Here is an 18,430-nt window from a genome sequence, read left to right as displayed (position 1 = left end):
AAAGAGCTCTCTGCACGGTTCTGCACGGTTCTTCAGATTGATGTGGAATGTCTTGTATATGGTTCTATGTATATCTTTTTGAAAATGGTTCTATATAGCACCAGTTATGATCTCAAGCTTGTAACAATAGAAGAACACTTTTTGGTGCAATGCAGAACCATTTTCGAAAAGGTTCTATAGAACCATGTAGAACACATTCTCCATCAATCTAAAGAACCATTTCACCATGCAAAGAGTTCTTTGAGTGTTCATGGTTCTATATAGAGCCATTGTCTTTACTAAAGAACCCTTGAAGAGCCATCATTTGTAAGTGTGTCCCATTGTGTGAAAGTCTGGTCATGGAAGGCCAGCCTGAGGTCCAAGCCCAGTAGAAGACCAGGTGTCCAGAAGCTGCAGGTCCCTGAGACCTGCGTCGGTTGTCTGCCTCTGTTCAGAGCCAGGCTGCAGATCTGTGCACACAGCACTTTTCATATCTGCTCGTAAATCAGGACAGCCCTGTGACTGGCAGTCTTGCGTGAGTGTATGTGGGTTCATGCCTGCATTGTTTACGCTGTAGAAAACTCCGGAGAGTTGCTGTTGGCACGTGGCCATGGCAGCGCTGGGACGGGGGATTATGTCTTTGTGTGTCTGGCTGTCGGAGAACATGACAGCCACGCTAAATATATCTGATTTATGAACAAACCTGAAATACAAGAGAAGCAAGGTGCAAGTTGACGCTTCAGACCAACACACACACACGCACACACACACACACACACTCACATGGCCATGCCAAACTGTTCCAGCCACTTCTTCTTCAGCTCTTTGGTCTTGAAGAAAAACTCAAAGCCGCTCTGGCCCTGGTTGTGCGTGAGGTAGAACCCATAGGACCACTGCGATAGAGAACATGAAAACAACATCACACATTCAGAGAGGTGCAGCATCACGTTCAGATAATTCCACTGACTGTTTTCAAAATTTCTGCATAATTGAGAGTTAAAGTTACACTATGTCAGTTTTGGGGATTTGGAGACCTCTCTGGCGGAGAGGTGTAACTGCACGCAACATGCAGAAGAACATTTTGTAATGTAGTTTGTGCTTCAGATACTTCAGGAGTGAGAGACAGATATACACTCTCTCTCTCTCTCTCTCTCTGTCTCTCTCTGTCTCTCTCTGTCTCTCTCTGTCTCTCTGTCTCTCTCTGTCTCTCTCTCTCTCTCTCTCTCTCTCTCTCTCTCTCTGTCTCTCTGTCTCTCTCTGTCTCTCTCTGTCTGTCTCTCTGTCTCTCTCTCTGTCTCTCTCTCTGTCTCTCTCTCTCTCTGTCTCTCTCTCTGTCTCTCTCTCTGTCTCTGTCTCTGTCTGTCTCTCTCTGTCTCTCTCTCTCTCTCTCTCTCTCTGTCTCTCTCTCTCTCTCTCTCTCTCTCTCTCTCTGTCTCTCTGTCTCTCTCTGTCTCTCTCTGTCTCTCTCTCTGTCTCTCTCTCTGTCTCTCTCTCTCTCTGTCTCTCTCTCTGTCTCTCTCTCTGTCTCTGTCTCTGTCTGTCTCTGTCTGTCTCTGTGTCTCTCTCTCTCACTCTTTGTCTCTCTCTCTCTTCCTCTGCTCTCCTTTTCTATTTCTTTCTTTCTTTTTCTCTCTCTTTCTCTACACCCTCTGTCCTTTTCTCTTTCTCTATACCCTCTCTGTTTTTCTCTTTCTCTATACCCTCTCTGCTTTTCTCTTTCTCTACACCCTCTCTCCTTTTCTCTTTCTCTATACCATCTCTCCTTTTCTCTTTCTCTATACCCTCTCTCCTTTTCTTTCTCTTTCTCTATACCCTCTCCTTTTCTTTCTCTTTCTCTACACCCTCTCTCCTTTTCTCTTTCTCTATACCCTCTCTCCTTTTCTCTTTCTCTATACCCTCTGTCCTTTTCTCTTTCTCTATACCCTCTCTCCTTTTCTCTTTCTCTCCACCCTCTGTCCTTTTCTTTCTCTACACCCTCTCTGCTTTTCACTTTCTCTTTCTCTTTCTCTGTACCCTCTCTCTTTTTCTTTCTCTTTCTCTACACCCTGTCCTTTTCTCTTTCTCTACACCCTCTGTCCTTTTCTTTCTCTACACCCTCTCTCCTTTTCTCTTTCTCTACACCCTCTCTCGTTTTCTCTTTCTCTATACCCTCTCTGCTTTTCTCTTTCTCTATACCCTCTCTCCTTTTCTCTTTCTCTATACCCTCTCTCCTTTTCTCTTTCTCTATACCCTCTCTCCTTTTCTCTTTCTCTATACCCTCTCTCCTTTTCTCTTTCTCTACACCCTCTCTCCTTTTCTCTTTCTCTATACCCTCTCTCCTTTTCTCTTTCTCTACACCCTCTCTCATTTTCTCTTTCTCTATACCCTCTCTGCTTTTCTCTTTCTCTACACCCTCTCTCGTTTTCTCTTTCTCTACACCCTCTCTCCTTTTCTCTTTCTCTATACCCTCTCTCCTTTTCTCTTTCTCTACACCCTCTCTCGTTTTCTCTTTCTCTACACCCTCTCTCCTTTTCTCTTTCTCTATACCCTCTCTCCTTTTCTCTTTCTCTATACCCTCTCTCCTTTTCTCTTTCTCTACACCCTCTCTCCTTTTCTCTTTCTCTATACCCTCTCTCCTTTTCTCTTTCTCTACACCCTCTCTCGTTTTCTCTTTCTCTATACCCTCTCTCGTTTTCTCTTTCTCTATACCCTCTCTGCTTTTCTCTTTCTCTATACCCTCTCTCCTTTTCTCATTCTCTATACCCTCTCTCCTTTTCTCTTTCTCTACACCCTCTCTCGTTTTCTCTTTCTCTACACCCTCTCTCCTTTTCTCTTTCTCTACACCCTCTCTCGTTTTCTCTTTCTCTATACCCTCTCTGCTTTTCTCTTTCTCTATACCCTCTCTCCTTTTCTCTTTCTCTATGCCCTCTCTCCTTTTCTTTCTCTATACCCTCTCTGCTTTTCTCTTTCTCTATACCCTCTCTGCTTTTCTCTTTCTCTATACCCTCTGTTATTTTATTTCTCTATACTCTCTCTCTCTCTCTGATATAGAACAGTGTGATGTATATGGTGTAATAATCTAGTGAAATAGTGTGTGATGTAATATTACAAACATCATGTTTCTTCATTTAACCACTGCACACACACATGCACACACACACACACACACACACACACACACACACACACACACACAGATTATAACAAATAACTGTAACGAGATGAGAGATGATTCTCTCTCTCTCTCTCTCCCTCCACCTCCCTGTCCTCTGTCTTTTCCCCTCTCTCTCTCTCTCTCTCTCTCTTTCTCTCCATGCAGGAGTGAAGCCCACCTTTCTGTACTCCTTGTCTGAGGTGGGGTTGTTGGTGATCTTGAAGTTTTGGAGGTCGATCACCTCCTTCATTTCATACACGTCTCCCCTCCGCTTACACACAATCACCGCTGCGTCGAACAGGAAGATGTGCCTGCAGCAGTGGAGAAAGCCCACGGTCATCTCAGTACCTGCTATGAATTATTCAGTACCTGCTATGAATTATTCAGTATCTACTATGAACTATTCAGTATCTGCTATGAAGTATTCAGTATCTACTATGAATTATTCAGTACCTGCTATGAATTACTCAGTATCTCCTATGAATTATTCAGTACCTGCTATGAATTATTCAGTATCTACTATGAATTACTCAGTATCTGCTATGAATTACTCAGTATCTGCTATGAATTACTCAGTATCTACTATGAATTATTCAGTACCTACTATGAATTACTCAGTATCTGCTATGAATTATTCAGTACCTGCTATGAATTATTCAGTACCTGCTATGAATTATTCAGTACCTGCTATGAATTACTCAGTATCTGCTATGAATTATTCAGTACCTGCTATGAATTATTCAGTACCTGCTATGAATTATGTAAAATTGAGATTTGCATCTGAATTGTAAACATTAATTAGTACTTAGTTCTCTAATTTAAGGCTTTCCTGCTGTGGATGTTTTGACTTGTGGAGTCAGTAATCATTGCTCTCTCCACTGAGTGACTTTAACAAATGAAGAGGATTAAAAAAGAGAAAACAAATGGAAAGAAAAGAGAAAGAGATCATTCGTGTTGTTGGTCCTGTGCCAGGTCTGCAGCGTGCGTGTGGAGATGGTATCTGGTGTGTTTGGAGTTTTAATGCTTGTTGTTTTGGTTTTTTTTTTTTTTAACTTCTGTCAGCTGACCTGTCCTGTTTGGCCCGTTTGTCCACTGAAGCTACTCGAACCTCTCCGTCTCCCTTCGGTCTCCCGTAGTTACTCAGAGGCTGATTCTGCAGACAAACAAAACAAAGCCAACCAAAACAAAAACAGTGGTTAGCAGAGAGCCCCGCTCAGCTCACGGCTCCGGTGAAAAGCCTGTGGTCACCTGACTAGTGTGCGATTACATAAACAGACTCAAATTTCAACCCTTACAGCAAACACGGTCAATCAGCCAAGACATGTTCAGTGTCTGAAGTTTGCTTCTTTAGTTTTACACTAGAGCTATGAGGCTAATGTAGCTAACAAACAAAAGACCTAACATCCCACCAATTAGCATGATGCTGCATGTCTGAATCATGAGAAACCTTGTAAAGTGGTTCAGTATCTCTAATAGTCTTCATCATGTGGCTTCTGACACTGTATGACTCACCGTTATCTATAAACACGGACTACGCTTAGACTTTACTATGTGACGTACATAAGATATGCATAAAACAAACACACATACAAACACGGAATTTACTGAGGCCAGTTCACTGCTCAACAGTCTGGAATCAGAAACCAGCAAAATCTAAGGTTTAACCGTACAGATGAATGTGGGCTCACTGTTTGGAAAATAGGTCAATGTTGGCTTTTTGCTTTGTGTTATAAATGCTTATTAATGCCTTGAAGGTGTTAATAAAGTAAATAACAACAATAATTATTTGACTGTAAACCATTCATAAACCCTTTATATGGATAGCCACACTGTAAAGTATCGTAAAAGTGGTACCAATTAATAACATTCATAAACGTTTTATGAGGGTAGTCTCACTGTGAAGTACCGTAACATAATATAAATAAATGCCATTCGTAAACGCTTTATAAAGGTAGTGTCGCTGCAAAGTATTGCTAACAAATGTCATTTACAAATGCTTTATGAGTGCAGTTATATGTATATATAATATAGATGCTCATTGACTGCATATATGATATACATGATATACACTCACTCACTGTATATATGATATATATGATGTATACACACATTGATTGTATATATGATATACATGATTTATACACTCATTGGCTGTATATATGATATATATGATGTATACACGCATTGATTGTATATATGATATATATGATTTACACACGCATTGGCTGGAACATGCAGCCACTGTTGCTCTCACTGGACGTCTGTGTAACGCGGAGCGAGGAGGCGGTCGCATACGCTGAGATAAGCGAGATTTATTAGGGGCAAATCCAGGGTCATGGTCAAGACAGTCCAGGGTCATAGAGCCAACACGGATAGACCGGGGGGCAGACATGACATGAACCAGAATAAACACAGCAAACAAAGAATCAAACAACAAATAGAGACCGAGACATCAAACAAAGGTGCTTTGGCAACACAGGGCTTAAATACACAGGGATAACAAGGGTCAGGTGCAAACAATCAGGGGCGGAGTAACCAAACAGGGGGCAGGACTAAAACCAAAACAAACGCACATGGAGTAGTGGGAGGAGCCAAGCGTGACAGTCTGAGATTAAGATTGAAAACATTCTGTGTTCATCCTGCATAAATCAAGTGATGTTCAGGTTCAGATTAATCCTACATTGAAAATAACGTTCCTGATTTGATGAAAGCAGCACATACATTCTGATGAAGCATCTCACAGAGCTACAACACAAGGTCCTTTAGGGTCCAATTTGAGTGAATAAGACAAATGAGTTTAATCGCAAGCTACATTAAAGAATGCAACTGATCACAACTGTTCATTTTGTTTGATGTCCACAAATATAATCACATAGTGTCATTAATAAATAATAAATAACATTAATACATAAGAAATAACAGTATTATGGTAAATATATGTCATTAAATGACAGTGATAAAGATTTACTAAAATAACAACTTTCTTTTTTTTCTTTTACAGTTAAATGAATAGTTGTGGGAGAGGAAGTAGGGTGAGGGTGTCAGGGGACAGACGAAAGAGCCTCTTACACAAGCGGCAGTGCTTTAATTACTGCTGGACTGAGCTAACGGGGCTGCATTAGCAGAGGACTGTGAGTGTCTGAGTGTCCGACACCCGGGGGAGAAACATCAGACCCTCACAGTCTGACCAACACTGCACACAAACTGCAGTCCTTCATCATCATCATCATCCTACGACCCTTTACACAGTTCTGACAGTGTATGAAAAGAAGTGCTCTCTACAGTTCTCTAAGGTTCTCTATAGATTTCGGACACTTATCAGGTTCTCTATAGAGTTCTGATACTTACGAGGTTCTCTATAGATTTCTGATACTGGGCGATCTCCCTCAGCGTCTCATTGTCCCTCTTCACTTCGTTGACATACTGGGCCAGGTCCTACACACACACACACACACACACACACACACACACACACACACAGTTCAGAGTTTACAGTGATGAGGCTGGACTTTACACTCAGGTTTCCTCGTCCAGCTCTGCTCCTCACACACCCTTCACACAAACTCACCTTCCTCATTATCACTCAGATTGTAGACACACTGCAACTAAGGAATGATCTTATCATATATAATCTTATTTAGGATGGCAGCATATGGTTCCTAACACAGACATGCTCTCCACCTCCCAATGTCTTCTTGGAAAAAAAAGGGGGGGGGGGGGGGTTACAGTTAAAGACCGCCATGGGAAAGAAAGCAAGAAACACCAACTTAGCGTTAATATGAGCAATAAAACACTAAATTACAGCAAAACCTACATTAGACCTTGTCTGTTAAATTATTGGTAGTGTTATAATAATAATAATGACTATAAGTTCGTGGCTGGTTGGTGTAGTGGGTAACACCCCTGCCTTCAATCCCCTGCCTGGGTAAGAACCCTGCACTATACCAATAAGAGTCCTTGGGCAAGACTCCCAACACCACCTTCACCTACCTGTGTTTAAACGATCAGATTGCAAGTCGCTCTGGATAACGGCGTCAGCCAAATGCCGTAAATGTAAGTTATATTACTGAATGTTGCTATATTATTATGTTATATGTTTGCCTAATATTATATATTATATAGAGAGCGAATCTGGCTCAGAGTCATCTTTAAGCTGGGTTTCTGAACAAATTCTGCAGAATTTCAGCCAAACTGAGGACACTGTGGTGTGATGATCACGGGACGAAGAGCACAACAGTATGATGCATTAAACAGATACTCGTGTCATGTGTGCAGCCATGTGTACATATGGAGTATTTTACAGCGACTTCAAGCGCTGAGCCAGTCAGATTTTAGTACATGTAAATGCACGTGGTGAAAAGGCCTGATTCTGATTCCTAAAGCGTCCAGGATTCCCATTCGTAGGCAGTAAGGTCACCACTAGCCTTCAGCAGCGGAGCAGGAAGCGGGCAGAATTCATGCATTCCCGAATGAGAGAGAGAGAGAGACAATGAGAGAGCGAGCGAGCGACTTTTCATCCGTCTCCCGCTGTTCCGTTCCCTCAGCAGTGCCGTGCTAGCCTCTCATCCATCACGCGCCGCTGGCTAATCAGGTGCTAAAGGAGCTGTTCACGGCACTCCACGCCGATAGCAGGAGCACTTGAGGAGGTTAACCGCGTTAGCCCCACACCCCAATCAATGCTAAGTGGCTAATTTAGCCAAATGAAATCATCACAGCCCCTCTGCGCTACCAGCACTCCTCTCCCCGGCGTGATTCGCCTCAATTAGAGTGCGCTCACCTGTCAGGACGCATTCGCTGCCATCTTGATCATCAGAGAGCAGAGAGAGGCCTGCATTGATTTTCAGAGAGATGATTTCGTAGGAAAACACGGTCTCAGACGTGAGGGGAAAGTACAGCACACGACACCAAAGAGAGGCCTCAGAGCAGCCTTGGGCTGCAGACCTCAAAGCAGGCCTCACCGATAGTGAAAGTGGTTTAATCTGAGTTACACTGACCGTCAAACGCTGAGGAACACCTACACAGCTGGGCTCGCCACTGAATCCTTCATTTCATACTGAAATACTCAAATACACAGTTTATATCTGTACGAAGACGTGGTTTATCCAGAAGAACAGACTGTTTACATGGAGCTTAGCTTTAAATTTCAACAGCGTTTAGATGGTACTGTTTTTTTGCAATATGATGGGGTTTGGTGAAGAACAATGGTGTTTGGTGGAGTATGACAGTGTTTTGGTGATTGGTAGTGTCTGGCAGAAAATGCTGGTGTTTGGAGACGAACGGTAAAGTTGCATGGAGAAATATTATGAAGCATGCTGGAGAATGATGATAGAGAATGATGGTGTTTGGTGGAGAATGCAGGTGTTTAGATGAGAATGCAGGTGCTTGGTGGAGAATGATGGTGTTTGGAGGAGAATGCAGGAGTTTGGTGGAGACTGATAGTGTTTGGAGGAGAATGCAGGTGTTTGGTGGAGACTGATGGTGTTTGGTGGAGAATGTTGCTGTTTGGGCAGAGAATGATGGTGTTTGGTGGAGAATGATGATTGAGAATGAAGGTGTTTGGTGGAGATTATGGATTTTGTGCAGAGAATGATGGTGTTTGGTGGAGAATGTTGCTGTTTGGGCAGAGAATGATGGTGTTTGGTGGAGAGTGATGATTGAGCATGATGGTATTTGGTGGAGATTATGGATTTTGTGCAGAGAATGATGGTGTTTGGTGGAGAGTGATGATTGAGCATGATGGTATTTGGTGGAGATTATGGATTTTGTGCAGAGAATGATGGTGTTTGGTGGAAAATGTTGCTGTTTGGAGTAGAATGTTTGTGGGGAATGCACTGGTGTTTGTGAGTGTTTGAGGCACCATGGCGTTTGTGAATTACAGAGTGTTGGTTGAGAATGCTGGTGTTTGTAAATGCTGATGTTTGATGAAGACATTTGGTGGATAATGTGGGTCACTTTTGGAGGACTCATCTTTCATATAAAATATTGGACAATGGTAGTGTTTACAACAAATGTATGGTCTTTATTTAGCAATTCCATTTAAACATGAACTCACCTTCATGGCGTCCAGAGCTTTGCGCAGGTTGCTCTTGTCCGTGCTGTCATTAGTGTGTTTCACCAATTCCTGTTAAGACAAGGGGGAAAACAAATGTTTAGCATAGTTTGTAGCACTCCCTGCTACAGCATTCAGAAGCTTGTTTCTGATGCTAATTATCACCCTTGTGTTTGAGTTTTGTCCCGTCAGACAGAAGGAGTGCTGGGCTGTCGGCATCATGTGCTGCTCACCCGTTCACACACTGCCATCCTCTACTTAACACTGCTGAAACTCAGCAAAACAAACAGGCGCAAATAATCATCGTGATTACCAGTTTGAACATGCACACCAGCACCACACCTACGTACAAACGCGCATCCACCAACAAACTCTCACCCTCTCTCTCTCAGAGCTGCAAACGATATCCCGACCAGCATCAGGGTTTCAAGAATTGAAATGAGAAATAAAACTCTTTCGGCTCAGTCTGAGATTGCCTCCGCGCTCCTGGGCGGCGTAAACAAGGCATCTGGGCCCGTGCTCAGGGATAAGCAAGGCTAGCACGCACACACCTCACACAGCCTTTCCTCCTGCCTGATAAATGGCTTCCCTTCGGCCTGCCGGATAGATTGCCAGCCGACAGCAGTCAAATCCCTGCCTCGGTCGAGCTGAACCTGTGTATTATTATCACCTGCAAGACCGACACCATCTTATTTTTCATCCTCACTTGGTCTGCTCTCACACAAAGAGAGGCAGAGGGAGACGGAGAGAGAGGGAAGAGACATGACTGCTCACATCATTTCTCAAACGCACTACACACCCAAAAGTATGTGGACACCCCTAATGATTATTGAGTTCAGATTCTTCCGTCACATCCATTGCCAAAGCCATGCATATGCCATATAATCTCCACAGCACTGACATTAGAATGGGCTGTGCTGAAGAGCCCAGTGACGTTGTGTTGCCACAAGTCAGTTTGTGAAATTTCTACCCTGCTAGATCTGCCCCAGACAACTGTCAGTGCTATTACTGTGAAATGGAGGCATCTAGGAGCAACAACAGCTCAGCAGTTGTTGGGATTCAGAACGCTGAAGCACCAGGTTGCTTATCCTCTGTTGCATTGATCACTAGACTAAACCGATCTCCTCGATCCCCTGAGCCGACAGCACATGATTGATGTGCCCTTGAGCAAGACACCTAACCCCCAACTGCTCCCTCGGCACTGTGGATAGGGCTGCCCACCGCTCCGGGCAAGTGTGCTCACTGCCCCCTAGTGCGTGTGTTCACTAGTGTGTATGTTGTGTTAAATGCGGAGGTGAAATTTCCCCATTGCGGGACTAATAAAAGGCAGCTTAACTTTATTTACTGTGACCTTAATAAGCTTAAAATCTAGAACCTGTCTGGCATTTAAGTGTAATTTAGTTAACTTGTCTCAGAAATCACCACCACGTCACCCAAAATAAGTATCTAGTACTTTGGAATCAGCACCTCCCACTTAGCTAGCTTAATAAGCTTAATATCTAGAACTTAGGAGGCTGTAAAAGAAGAGTTGCCGGTATGATATGTCGAATATGTTTTATGTAAAGAAAAGGTTTACTGGCCTCAAAAACCTTTTGAGATGTTGTTTAAAAGCACTGGTTCATGAATAAATTTGGTAATTATGTCATGCTGCTTCATTTATGGGTGGCACGGTGGGTGGCGCTGTCGCCTCACAGCGAGGAGGGTTCGATTCCCCGGCCGGGTGACTGGGATCCTCTCTGTGTGGAGTTTGCATGTTCTCCCCGTGTCTGCGTGGGGTTCCTCCGGGTTCTCCGGTTTCCTCCCACAGTCCAAAGACATGCAGTCAGGCCAACTGGACGTGCTAAACTGCCCCTGGGTGTGAGTGACTGTCTGTCTGCCCTGTGATGGACTGGCGACCTGTCCAGGGTGTATCCTGCCTTCTGCCCGATGACTGCTAGGATAGGCACCAGCACCCCCCCCACGACCCTGACGGAGAAGCGGTTTGGAAAATGGATGGATGGATATTTGTAGCTACTTTTAAGTGATATTTATCCATGATTAATCACTGCTATGTGATCATTTAATCAGTGTTATCATTACAAATATCACATTCTATTTAGCACTTTGGGCCAATGGTGAACATAACTGCTGAGCCAGGTACACTTTCAGACCGAGAGCTTGATGATGCGACTCAAACCTGGTGTTGTGAGTCAGATCAGGTTTGGACAGAAAGTTCTCAGATTGTATTCAGGCTCCAAACCAAAATTTCAGGCCTGAATAAAGTACTAGCCAGCAGTGGTACGGGTTTCCCGAGCAAGGAACATCGTGAGTTTTATTAGTGGGTGTTGCTGCATGTTTTAACAGCAGTGGAACATAATCCAGTCACAAAGTAAAGCTTCTCTGAATTAAGCTGAAAGACAGACAGAACGGAAGTAGGAAAATCTGGCCTGGACAGTACAAGGAAACACCGAGAAGATTCTGGGAAGTGTCTTCTGCACCATTAATGGTTTTGCAGGGCGAAGGCTCCATCAGGCTGCAGTCCAACAGGAAGAAAAGCGTGAGTGCTGTCGTCTCTCTCGTCTCTTTACTTCCTCATTCAACAGCATTAGCTCCTGGTCCACGTGTACAACTTACTGCTTAATCTTATCAAACAAAGTTCTTAACACTCACTGCACTGTTGTACCTGAGAAGGGCAGTGCCCAGTGACAAGTGTGCAGTGGACGTCTCTGAGCTGAACAAAAATCCCAGATATCGGGTCGGTGTGCTGCACTACAGTCTGATAGATGAAGTCTCTAGAATGGTCTCTTCATTCACACTCGGTCATCTGAATGGATCTTTAACTGGAACGGTCAGGCCAGTGTGATTTACTGGAGTTAGATATTGGTTGTTGGTGCTGCAACACGGCGAGGAAGAATTCAGGATAATACTGGTAGAGTATATTGGAGAATGAGGACTGGTGAAGAATTATGGTGTCTGTTGGAGAACAGTTGTGCTTGGTAGAGAATGACCATCATCAGGTTTGTGGAGAAATTGGTGGAGAATGATGGTGTCGGAGAGTGATGGTGTTTAGAGAAAAAAGTGGATTTTTGAGGGAGAATACTTTTGTTTGGTGGAGAATGTGGAGTTTTGGCCAGAGAATGATGGTGTTTGGTGGAGAATGTGGGGTTCTGGGCAGAGAATGATGGTGTTTCGTGGAGAATATGGGGTTCTAGGCAGAGAATGATGGTGTTTCGTGGAGAATATGGGGTTCTGGGCAGAGAATGATGGTGTTTCGTGGAGAATATGGGGTTCTAGGCAGAGAATGATGGTGTTTGGTGGAGAATGTGGAGTTTTGGGCAGAGAATGATGGTGTTTTGTGGAGAATGTGAGGTTTTGGGCAGAGAATGATGGTGTTTGGTGGAGAATGTGGGGTTCTAGGCAGAGAATGATGGTGTTTCGTGGAGAATATGGGGTTCTGGGCAGAGAATGATGGTGTTTCGTGGAGAATATGGGGTTCTGGGCAGAGAATGATGGTGTTTCGTGGAGAATATGGGGTTCTAGGCAGACAATGATGGTGTTTAGTGGAGAATATGGGTTCTGGGCAGAGAATGATGGTGTTTGCTGGAGAATGTGGGGTTCTGGGAAGAGAATGATGGTGTTTGGTGGAGAATATGGGTTCTGGGCAGAGAATGATGGTGTTTGATGGAGAATATGGGGTTCTAGGCAGAGAATGATGGTGTTTAGTGGAGAATATGGGTTCTGGGCAGAGAATGATGGTGTTTGGTGGAGAATATGGATGTTTTTTTGGAGAATGATGGTGTTTGTTGGAGAATGATGGTCTTTGGTGGAGAATGATGGTGTTTGGTGGAGAATATGGATGTTTTTTTGGAGAATGATGGTGTTTGGTGGATAATATGGATGTTTTATTGGAGAATGATGGTGTTTATTTGAGAGTACTGGCTCTGTAAGTGTGCTGGGCTTTAACCTGCCACTCTAACTCTTCCTCCAGCCTGCTTAGCTCTCTTTGCCATTGCTGGTCACGACCCTGTCTCGTGCCCCCCTCTAGCTTCTGCCCACTGCGGCTGTCTTCCTCTGTACTCTCTCTCTCTCTCTACCCCTCTGAGGATCCCTCCACTGGAGCAGAGAGGGCTGTCACACGCTGGCCTGCTCTTTACAGGGGCAGGATGGACATGGTTGCACTAACCTAACCCTTTCATTCTCTCTCTCTTTCCGTCTCCTTTTCTCTTCTACTTCCTTTCTCTCTCTCACATGCACAGTATGTGAGTCCTGCCCTCCAGACATGAATAAGGCCCTGGAGCAGCCCCTCTCTCTCTCTCTCTCTCTCTCTCTCTCTCTCCCTCTCTCTCTCTCTCTCTCTCTCTGTCTCCCACCTCCCTCACATTTATTTTCAAAATCCCCCCATGGCTGGGTCACACAGTGCATAAACTGCATGCAATGTGTGACGGACAGCAAGTGGCACATCATGAAATATTCATGACAGAATATGTTGGCTTTTCTCACAGAAACACTGAACCAAACACTAAGGATTTTTCATGGACCACACTGCCCCTATTGGACACCTCTTAAAGTGGCGTAGGCTGCACCCTAGTGGCGGCTTGCGGCATTGCAGCTGCTGATTAGTTATGAGTGAGTCCCAGGAGAGCAGTAACTCAAGATGTTTTCATCAGCATGGAGTCACTCCATAGTGTTCGATTAGCCGGGTAATTATAGTATTTAACATAGCCCAACACACAGAAACACACACACACACACACACACACACACACACAGTGCAGTCTAACATACTGCCTACTACTTATCTGGCAAATCGTTAGATGTTGTACTACTGTCCTTGCCTTTGTCTGACGCACCTGCTGTTCTGCTTAGCAGTGTGTAGTATTGTTTAACATGCGCTATATTGTCCCATATGTCACACTTTTCTTCTTGCATCCTAATTTCACTTCCTTTCTTTATCCTGTACATTTACACTGTCTGGCCATTTTGTTAGGAACTTTAATCTGTGTGAAAAAACCCAGCAACACCACTACGCCAGTGTCACTGCTGTGCAAAGAATGATCCACCACTCAAAGAATATCTGGACAACAGTGATCCTTGTTATATCTGCACTCTGACTTACTATCACTGCATCGGCACTCTCTGCGTTCAGCTGTGCTGCAGATGTTTAGTGATGCCTGACATGAAGGATCCGTGTTGCACTGGGTTTTGCCAGCATTGAGTAGTAAAAGCCAGTGAGTGGAAGTAGGTGTTTCCAATAAAGTGGCCAGTGAGTAGAAACACAAGGCTGGTGTTTCTAATAAACTGGCCAGTGAGTGGAAGCACAAGGCTGGTGTTTCTAATAAACTGGCCAGTGAGTGGAAGCACAAGGCTGGTGTTTCTAATAAACTGGCCAGTGAGTAGAAGCACAAGGCTGGTGTTTCTAATAAAGTGGCCAGTGAGTAGAAGCACAAGGCTGGTGTTTCTAATAAAGTGGCCAGTGAGTTGAAGCACAAGGCGGGTGTTTCTAATAAAGTGGCCAGTGAGTTGAAGCACAAGGCGGGTGTTTCTAATAAAGTGGCCAGTGAGTTGAAGCACAAGGCTGGTGTTTCTAATAAACTGGCCAGTGAGTGGAAGCACAAGGCTGGTGTTTCTAATAAACTGGCCAGTGAGTGGAAGCACAAGGCTGGTGTTTCTAATAAACTGGCCAGTGAGTAGAAGCACAAGGCTGGTGTTTCTAATAAAGTGGCCAGTGAGTAGAAGCACAAGGCTGGTGTTTCTAATAAAGTGGCCAGTGAGTTGAAGCACAAGGCGGGTGTTTCTAATAAAGTGGCCAGTGAGTTGAAGCACAAGGCGGGTGTTTCTAATAAAGTGGCCAGTGAGTTGAAGCACAAGGCTGGTGTTTCTAATAAACTGGCCAGTGAGTGGAAGCACAAGGCTGGTGTTTCTAATAAAGTGGCCAGTGAGTGGAAGCACAAGGCTGGTGTTTCTAATAAAGTGGCCAGTGAGTTGAAGCACAAGGCTGGTGTTTCTAATAAAGTGGCCAGTGAGTTGAAGCACAAGGCTGGTGTTTCTAATAAAGTGGCCAGTGAGTAGAAGCACAAGGCGGGTGTTTCTAATAAACTGGCCAGAGAGTGGAAGCACAAGGTAGGTGTTTCTAATAAAGTGGCCAGTGAGTGGAAGCACAAGGTGGGTGTTTCTGATAAAGTGGCCAGTGAGTAGAAGCACAAGGTAGGTGTTTCTAATAAAGTGGCCAGTGAGTGGAAGCACAAGGCTGGTGTTTCTAATAAAGTGGCCAGTGAGTGGAAGCACAAGGTAGGTGTTTCTAATAAAGTGGCCAGTGAGTGGAAGCACAAGGCTGGTGTTTCTAATAAACTGGCCAGTCAGTGGAAGCACAAGGCTGGTGTTTCTAATAAAGTGGCCAGTGAGTGGAAGCACAAGGCTGGTGTTTCTAATAAAGTGGCCAGTGAGTAGAAGCACAAGGTAGGTGTTTCTAATAAAGTGGCCAGTGAGTGGAAGCACAAGGCTGGTGTTTCTAATAAAGTGGCCAGTGAGTAGAAGCACAAGGCGGGTGTTTCTAATGAACTGGCCAGTGAGTGGAAGCACAAGGTAGGTGTTTCTAATAAAGTGGCCAGTGAGTGGAAGCACAAGGCTGGTGTTTCTAATAAAGTGGCCAGTGAGTGGAAGCACAAGGTTGGTGTTTCTGATGAAGTGGCCAGTGAGTAGAAGCACAAGGTAGGTGTTTCTAATAAAGTGGCCAGTGAGTGGAAGCACAAGGTTGGTGTTTCTAATAAACTGGCCAGTGAGTGGAAGCACAAGGCTGGTGTTTCTAATAAAGTGGCCAGTGAGTGGAAGCACAAGGCTGGTGTTTCTAATAAAGTGGCCAGTGAGTAGAAGCACAAGGTAGGTGTTTCTAATAAACTGGCCAGTCAGTGGAAGCACAAGGCTGGTGTTTCTAATAAAGTGGCCAGTGAGTGGAAGCACAAGGCTGGTGTTTCTAATAAAGTGGCCAGTGAGTTGAAGCACAAGGCTGGTGTTTCTAATAAAGTGGCCAGTGAGTAGAAGCACAAGGCGGGTGTTTCTCATAAAGTGGCCAGTGAGTGGAAGTACAAGGCTGGTGTTTCTAATAAAGTGGCCAGTGAGTGGAAACACAAGGCTGGTGTTTCTAATAAAGTGGCCAGTGAGTGGAAACACAAGGCTGGTGTTTCTAATAAAGTGGCCAGTGAGTGGAAGCACAAGGCTGGTGTTTCTCATAAAGTGGCCAGTGAGTGGAAGTACAAGGCTGGTGTTTCTAATAAAGTGGCCAGTGAGTGGAAACACAAGGCTGGTGTTTCTAATAAAGTGGCCAGTGAGTGGAAACACAAGGCTGGTGTTTCTAATAAAGTGGCCAGTGAGTGGAAGCACAAGGCTGGTGTTTCTAATAAAGTGGCCAGTGAGTAGAAGCACAAGGCTGGTGTTTCTAATAAAGTGGCCAGTGAGTTGAAGCACAAGGCTGGTGTTTCTAATAAAGTGGCCAGTGAGTAGAAGCACAAGGCGGGTGTTTCTAATAAAGTGGCCAGTGAGTGGAAGCACAAGGCTGGTGTTTCTAATAAAGTGGCCAGTGAGTGGAAGCACAAGGCTGGTGTTTCTAATAAAGTGGCCAGTGAGTGGAAGCACAAGGCTGGTGTTTCTATTAAAGTGGCCAGTGAGTGGAAGCACAAGGCTGGTGTTTCTGATAAAGTGGCCAGTGAGAGTTTTCATCATACACTAAAATGGAAGTGAACTGAACGGAAACACATGAAACAGCACAATCTGTAACCTGGAGCACTGACAGACAGTCTACTTCATCACTGTATGTAAACGTCAGCAGCAAAGCTAGAAGAATAACACACTGCTTACCTGGAGAAGCAGGTGATACTTTAAAACTCTCTGCATTGGGACGACGAGTAGATCCCTTAATGTAAACTTTCCATTATTGGCCCTTTTTGAGCAGACCTGGTAACAGAGAGACACAAATAGAGCCATTACGGCCAGTTAGCCAAACCACGCTCAGCCATACGTTAGAACTGGCATCTGCTTATACAGCAGAATTTGGGGAGAACAAGAAAAAGAGAAAAAGAATGTAATGCCATGGCTAAACAGCAGGGGGCAGAGTGTGACTGCAATACAACACTGTTCAGGCATGGAAACAAACCTCTAATCAGACCTCTTACCTCTAATTTCTGCCTCACATCCTCCTTATCCTTACAGATGCCATCCAGACAGGCGATGGCGGTCTCGACATGGCTGCAGTATTTACCGTAAATGAGTAACCTGGAACACAGAATCAAATAAGCTAATATTAATGATATTCCCTTATGTTCTACTCGCTTCTTGAGCTGCTGAGCGTCTTGGACTACAAGCCTCTGTAGCAGTAAGCTAATGCACTCGTGAGTTAACAAACCACTTGTTTTCCTAAATGCGCACCCCCAGTGTTCGCTGGTGAATGGGGAAGCGCTGTAAATGCAAAAGACTCATTACTGCTCAATCAACATGCTACCATGAACACTGAAGCCGACCTATGTTGACTTTTCTGCTTCCATTGGAACATCAAACAACATTACAAAGAAAATGGAATGAAATTAAATTTAATAAAGCCATATTTGACCATTAGCTGGCTCATTACCAGCCAGAGGCTGTATTACAGAAAAATCCTAACCCTGAAACCTCATCATTAACTCCAGGTAAGAAAACAGTCTCACACAAACATCCTAATTAGACTGTCCTATCCTAAATCCTGTCCTGACTTTAGGATGAACCCCAGCAGGGTCCTGACTTCTGTTTAAGGCCCGTTTCTCTGGTTTTGAGGCGGCTGAGTCAGGCAGCGTAGTTCACTACCAGCATAATGAGCTCCGTTTATTTCTACTGTAAAACGCGGCTTTCACTGGGAGATGTTTTTCTCTTCCAACGTTTTAAACATCTCAGACGCTGCCGACTCGAACTCCACCGCCCCTCTGACCACCTTCCTGTGTTAATGTTGATGAGCTGAACGTGTGGCTGTTTATTTCAAGGAGAAACGTTAGCGCGCTCGGCTAAAGCGTTTGGGAAATGGAAACTGAAATCGGCGACGCTCTGATAAACAGCAGGGGGCGCTGTCACATCATAATTAATATTTAGATTGTTGAACTTCATTACATCAGTAATGGTATTTACATTTTTAATGTTATTTTGATTACGTGTTTACGTTTCAGCTGTGCGCGTAAGGTCGGTTGCTAGGTAACAGACATAACAGTTGCTTGTCAATTTTGATCGAGTCGGTTAAGATTTCCTAACTTGAGATAAGAAAAGATGCTGTAAGA

The 18,430-nt window shown here is 44.2% G+C and overlaps 1 protein-coding gene across 2 annotated transcripts in view; it reads right to left on the bottom strand.

Moving 5' to 3' along the window:
- The window catches only part of LOC108414555 (guanine nucleotide exchange factor VAV3), a 190,781-nt gene that overhangs the window by 59,915 nt on the left and 112,436 nt on the right, over positions 1–18,430 (bottom strand). For both annotated transcript variants that reach the window (XM_037537074.1, XM_037537075.1), the window contains exons 9-15: positions 17,306–17,405; positions 16,992–17,087; positions 9,165–9,233; positions 6,461–6,547; positions 4,180–4,265; positions 3,291–3,423; positions 763–872 (exon numbers count right to left, since the gene is read on the bottom strand). In XM_037537074.1, coding sequence (XP_037392971.1) covers positions 763–872; positions 3,291–3,423; positions 4,180–4,265; positions 6,461–6,547; positions 9,165–9,233; positions 16,992–17,087; positions 17,306–17,405 — 681 coding nt within the window. The remainder of the gene's footprint in view (positions 1–762; positions 873–3,290; positions 3,424–4,179; positions 4,266–6,460; positions 6,548–9,164; positions 9,234–16,991; positions 17,088–17,305; positions 17,406–18,430) is intronic.

This window comes from Pygocentrus nattereri, chromosome 3, assembly GCF_015220715.1.
Source record: "Pygocentrus nattereri isolate fPygNat1 chromosome 3, fPygNat1.pri, whole genome shotgun sequence".
NCBI classification, from domain to species: domain Eukaryota; kingdom Metazoa; phylum Chordata; class Actinopteri; order Characiformes; family Serrasalmidae; genus Pygocentrus; species Pygocentrus nattereri.
The sequence above is the reverse complement of the archived record's forward strand: the minus strand, read 5'-3'. Positions and strand labels throughout refer to the sequence as shown.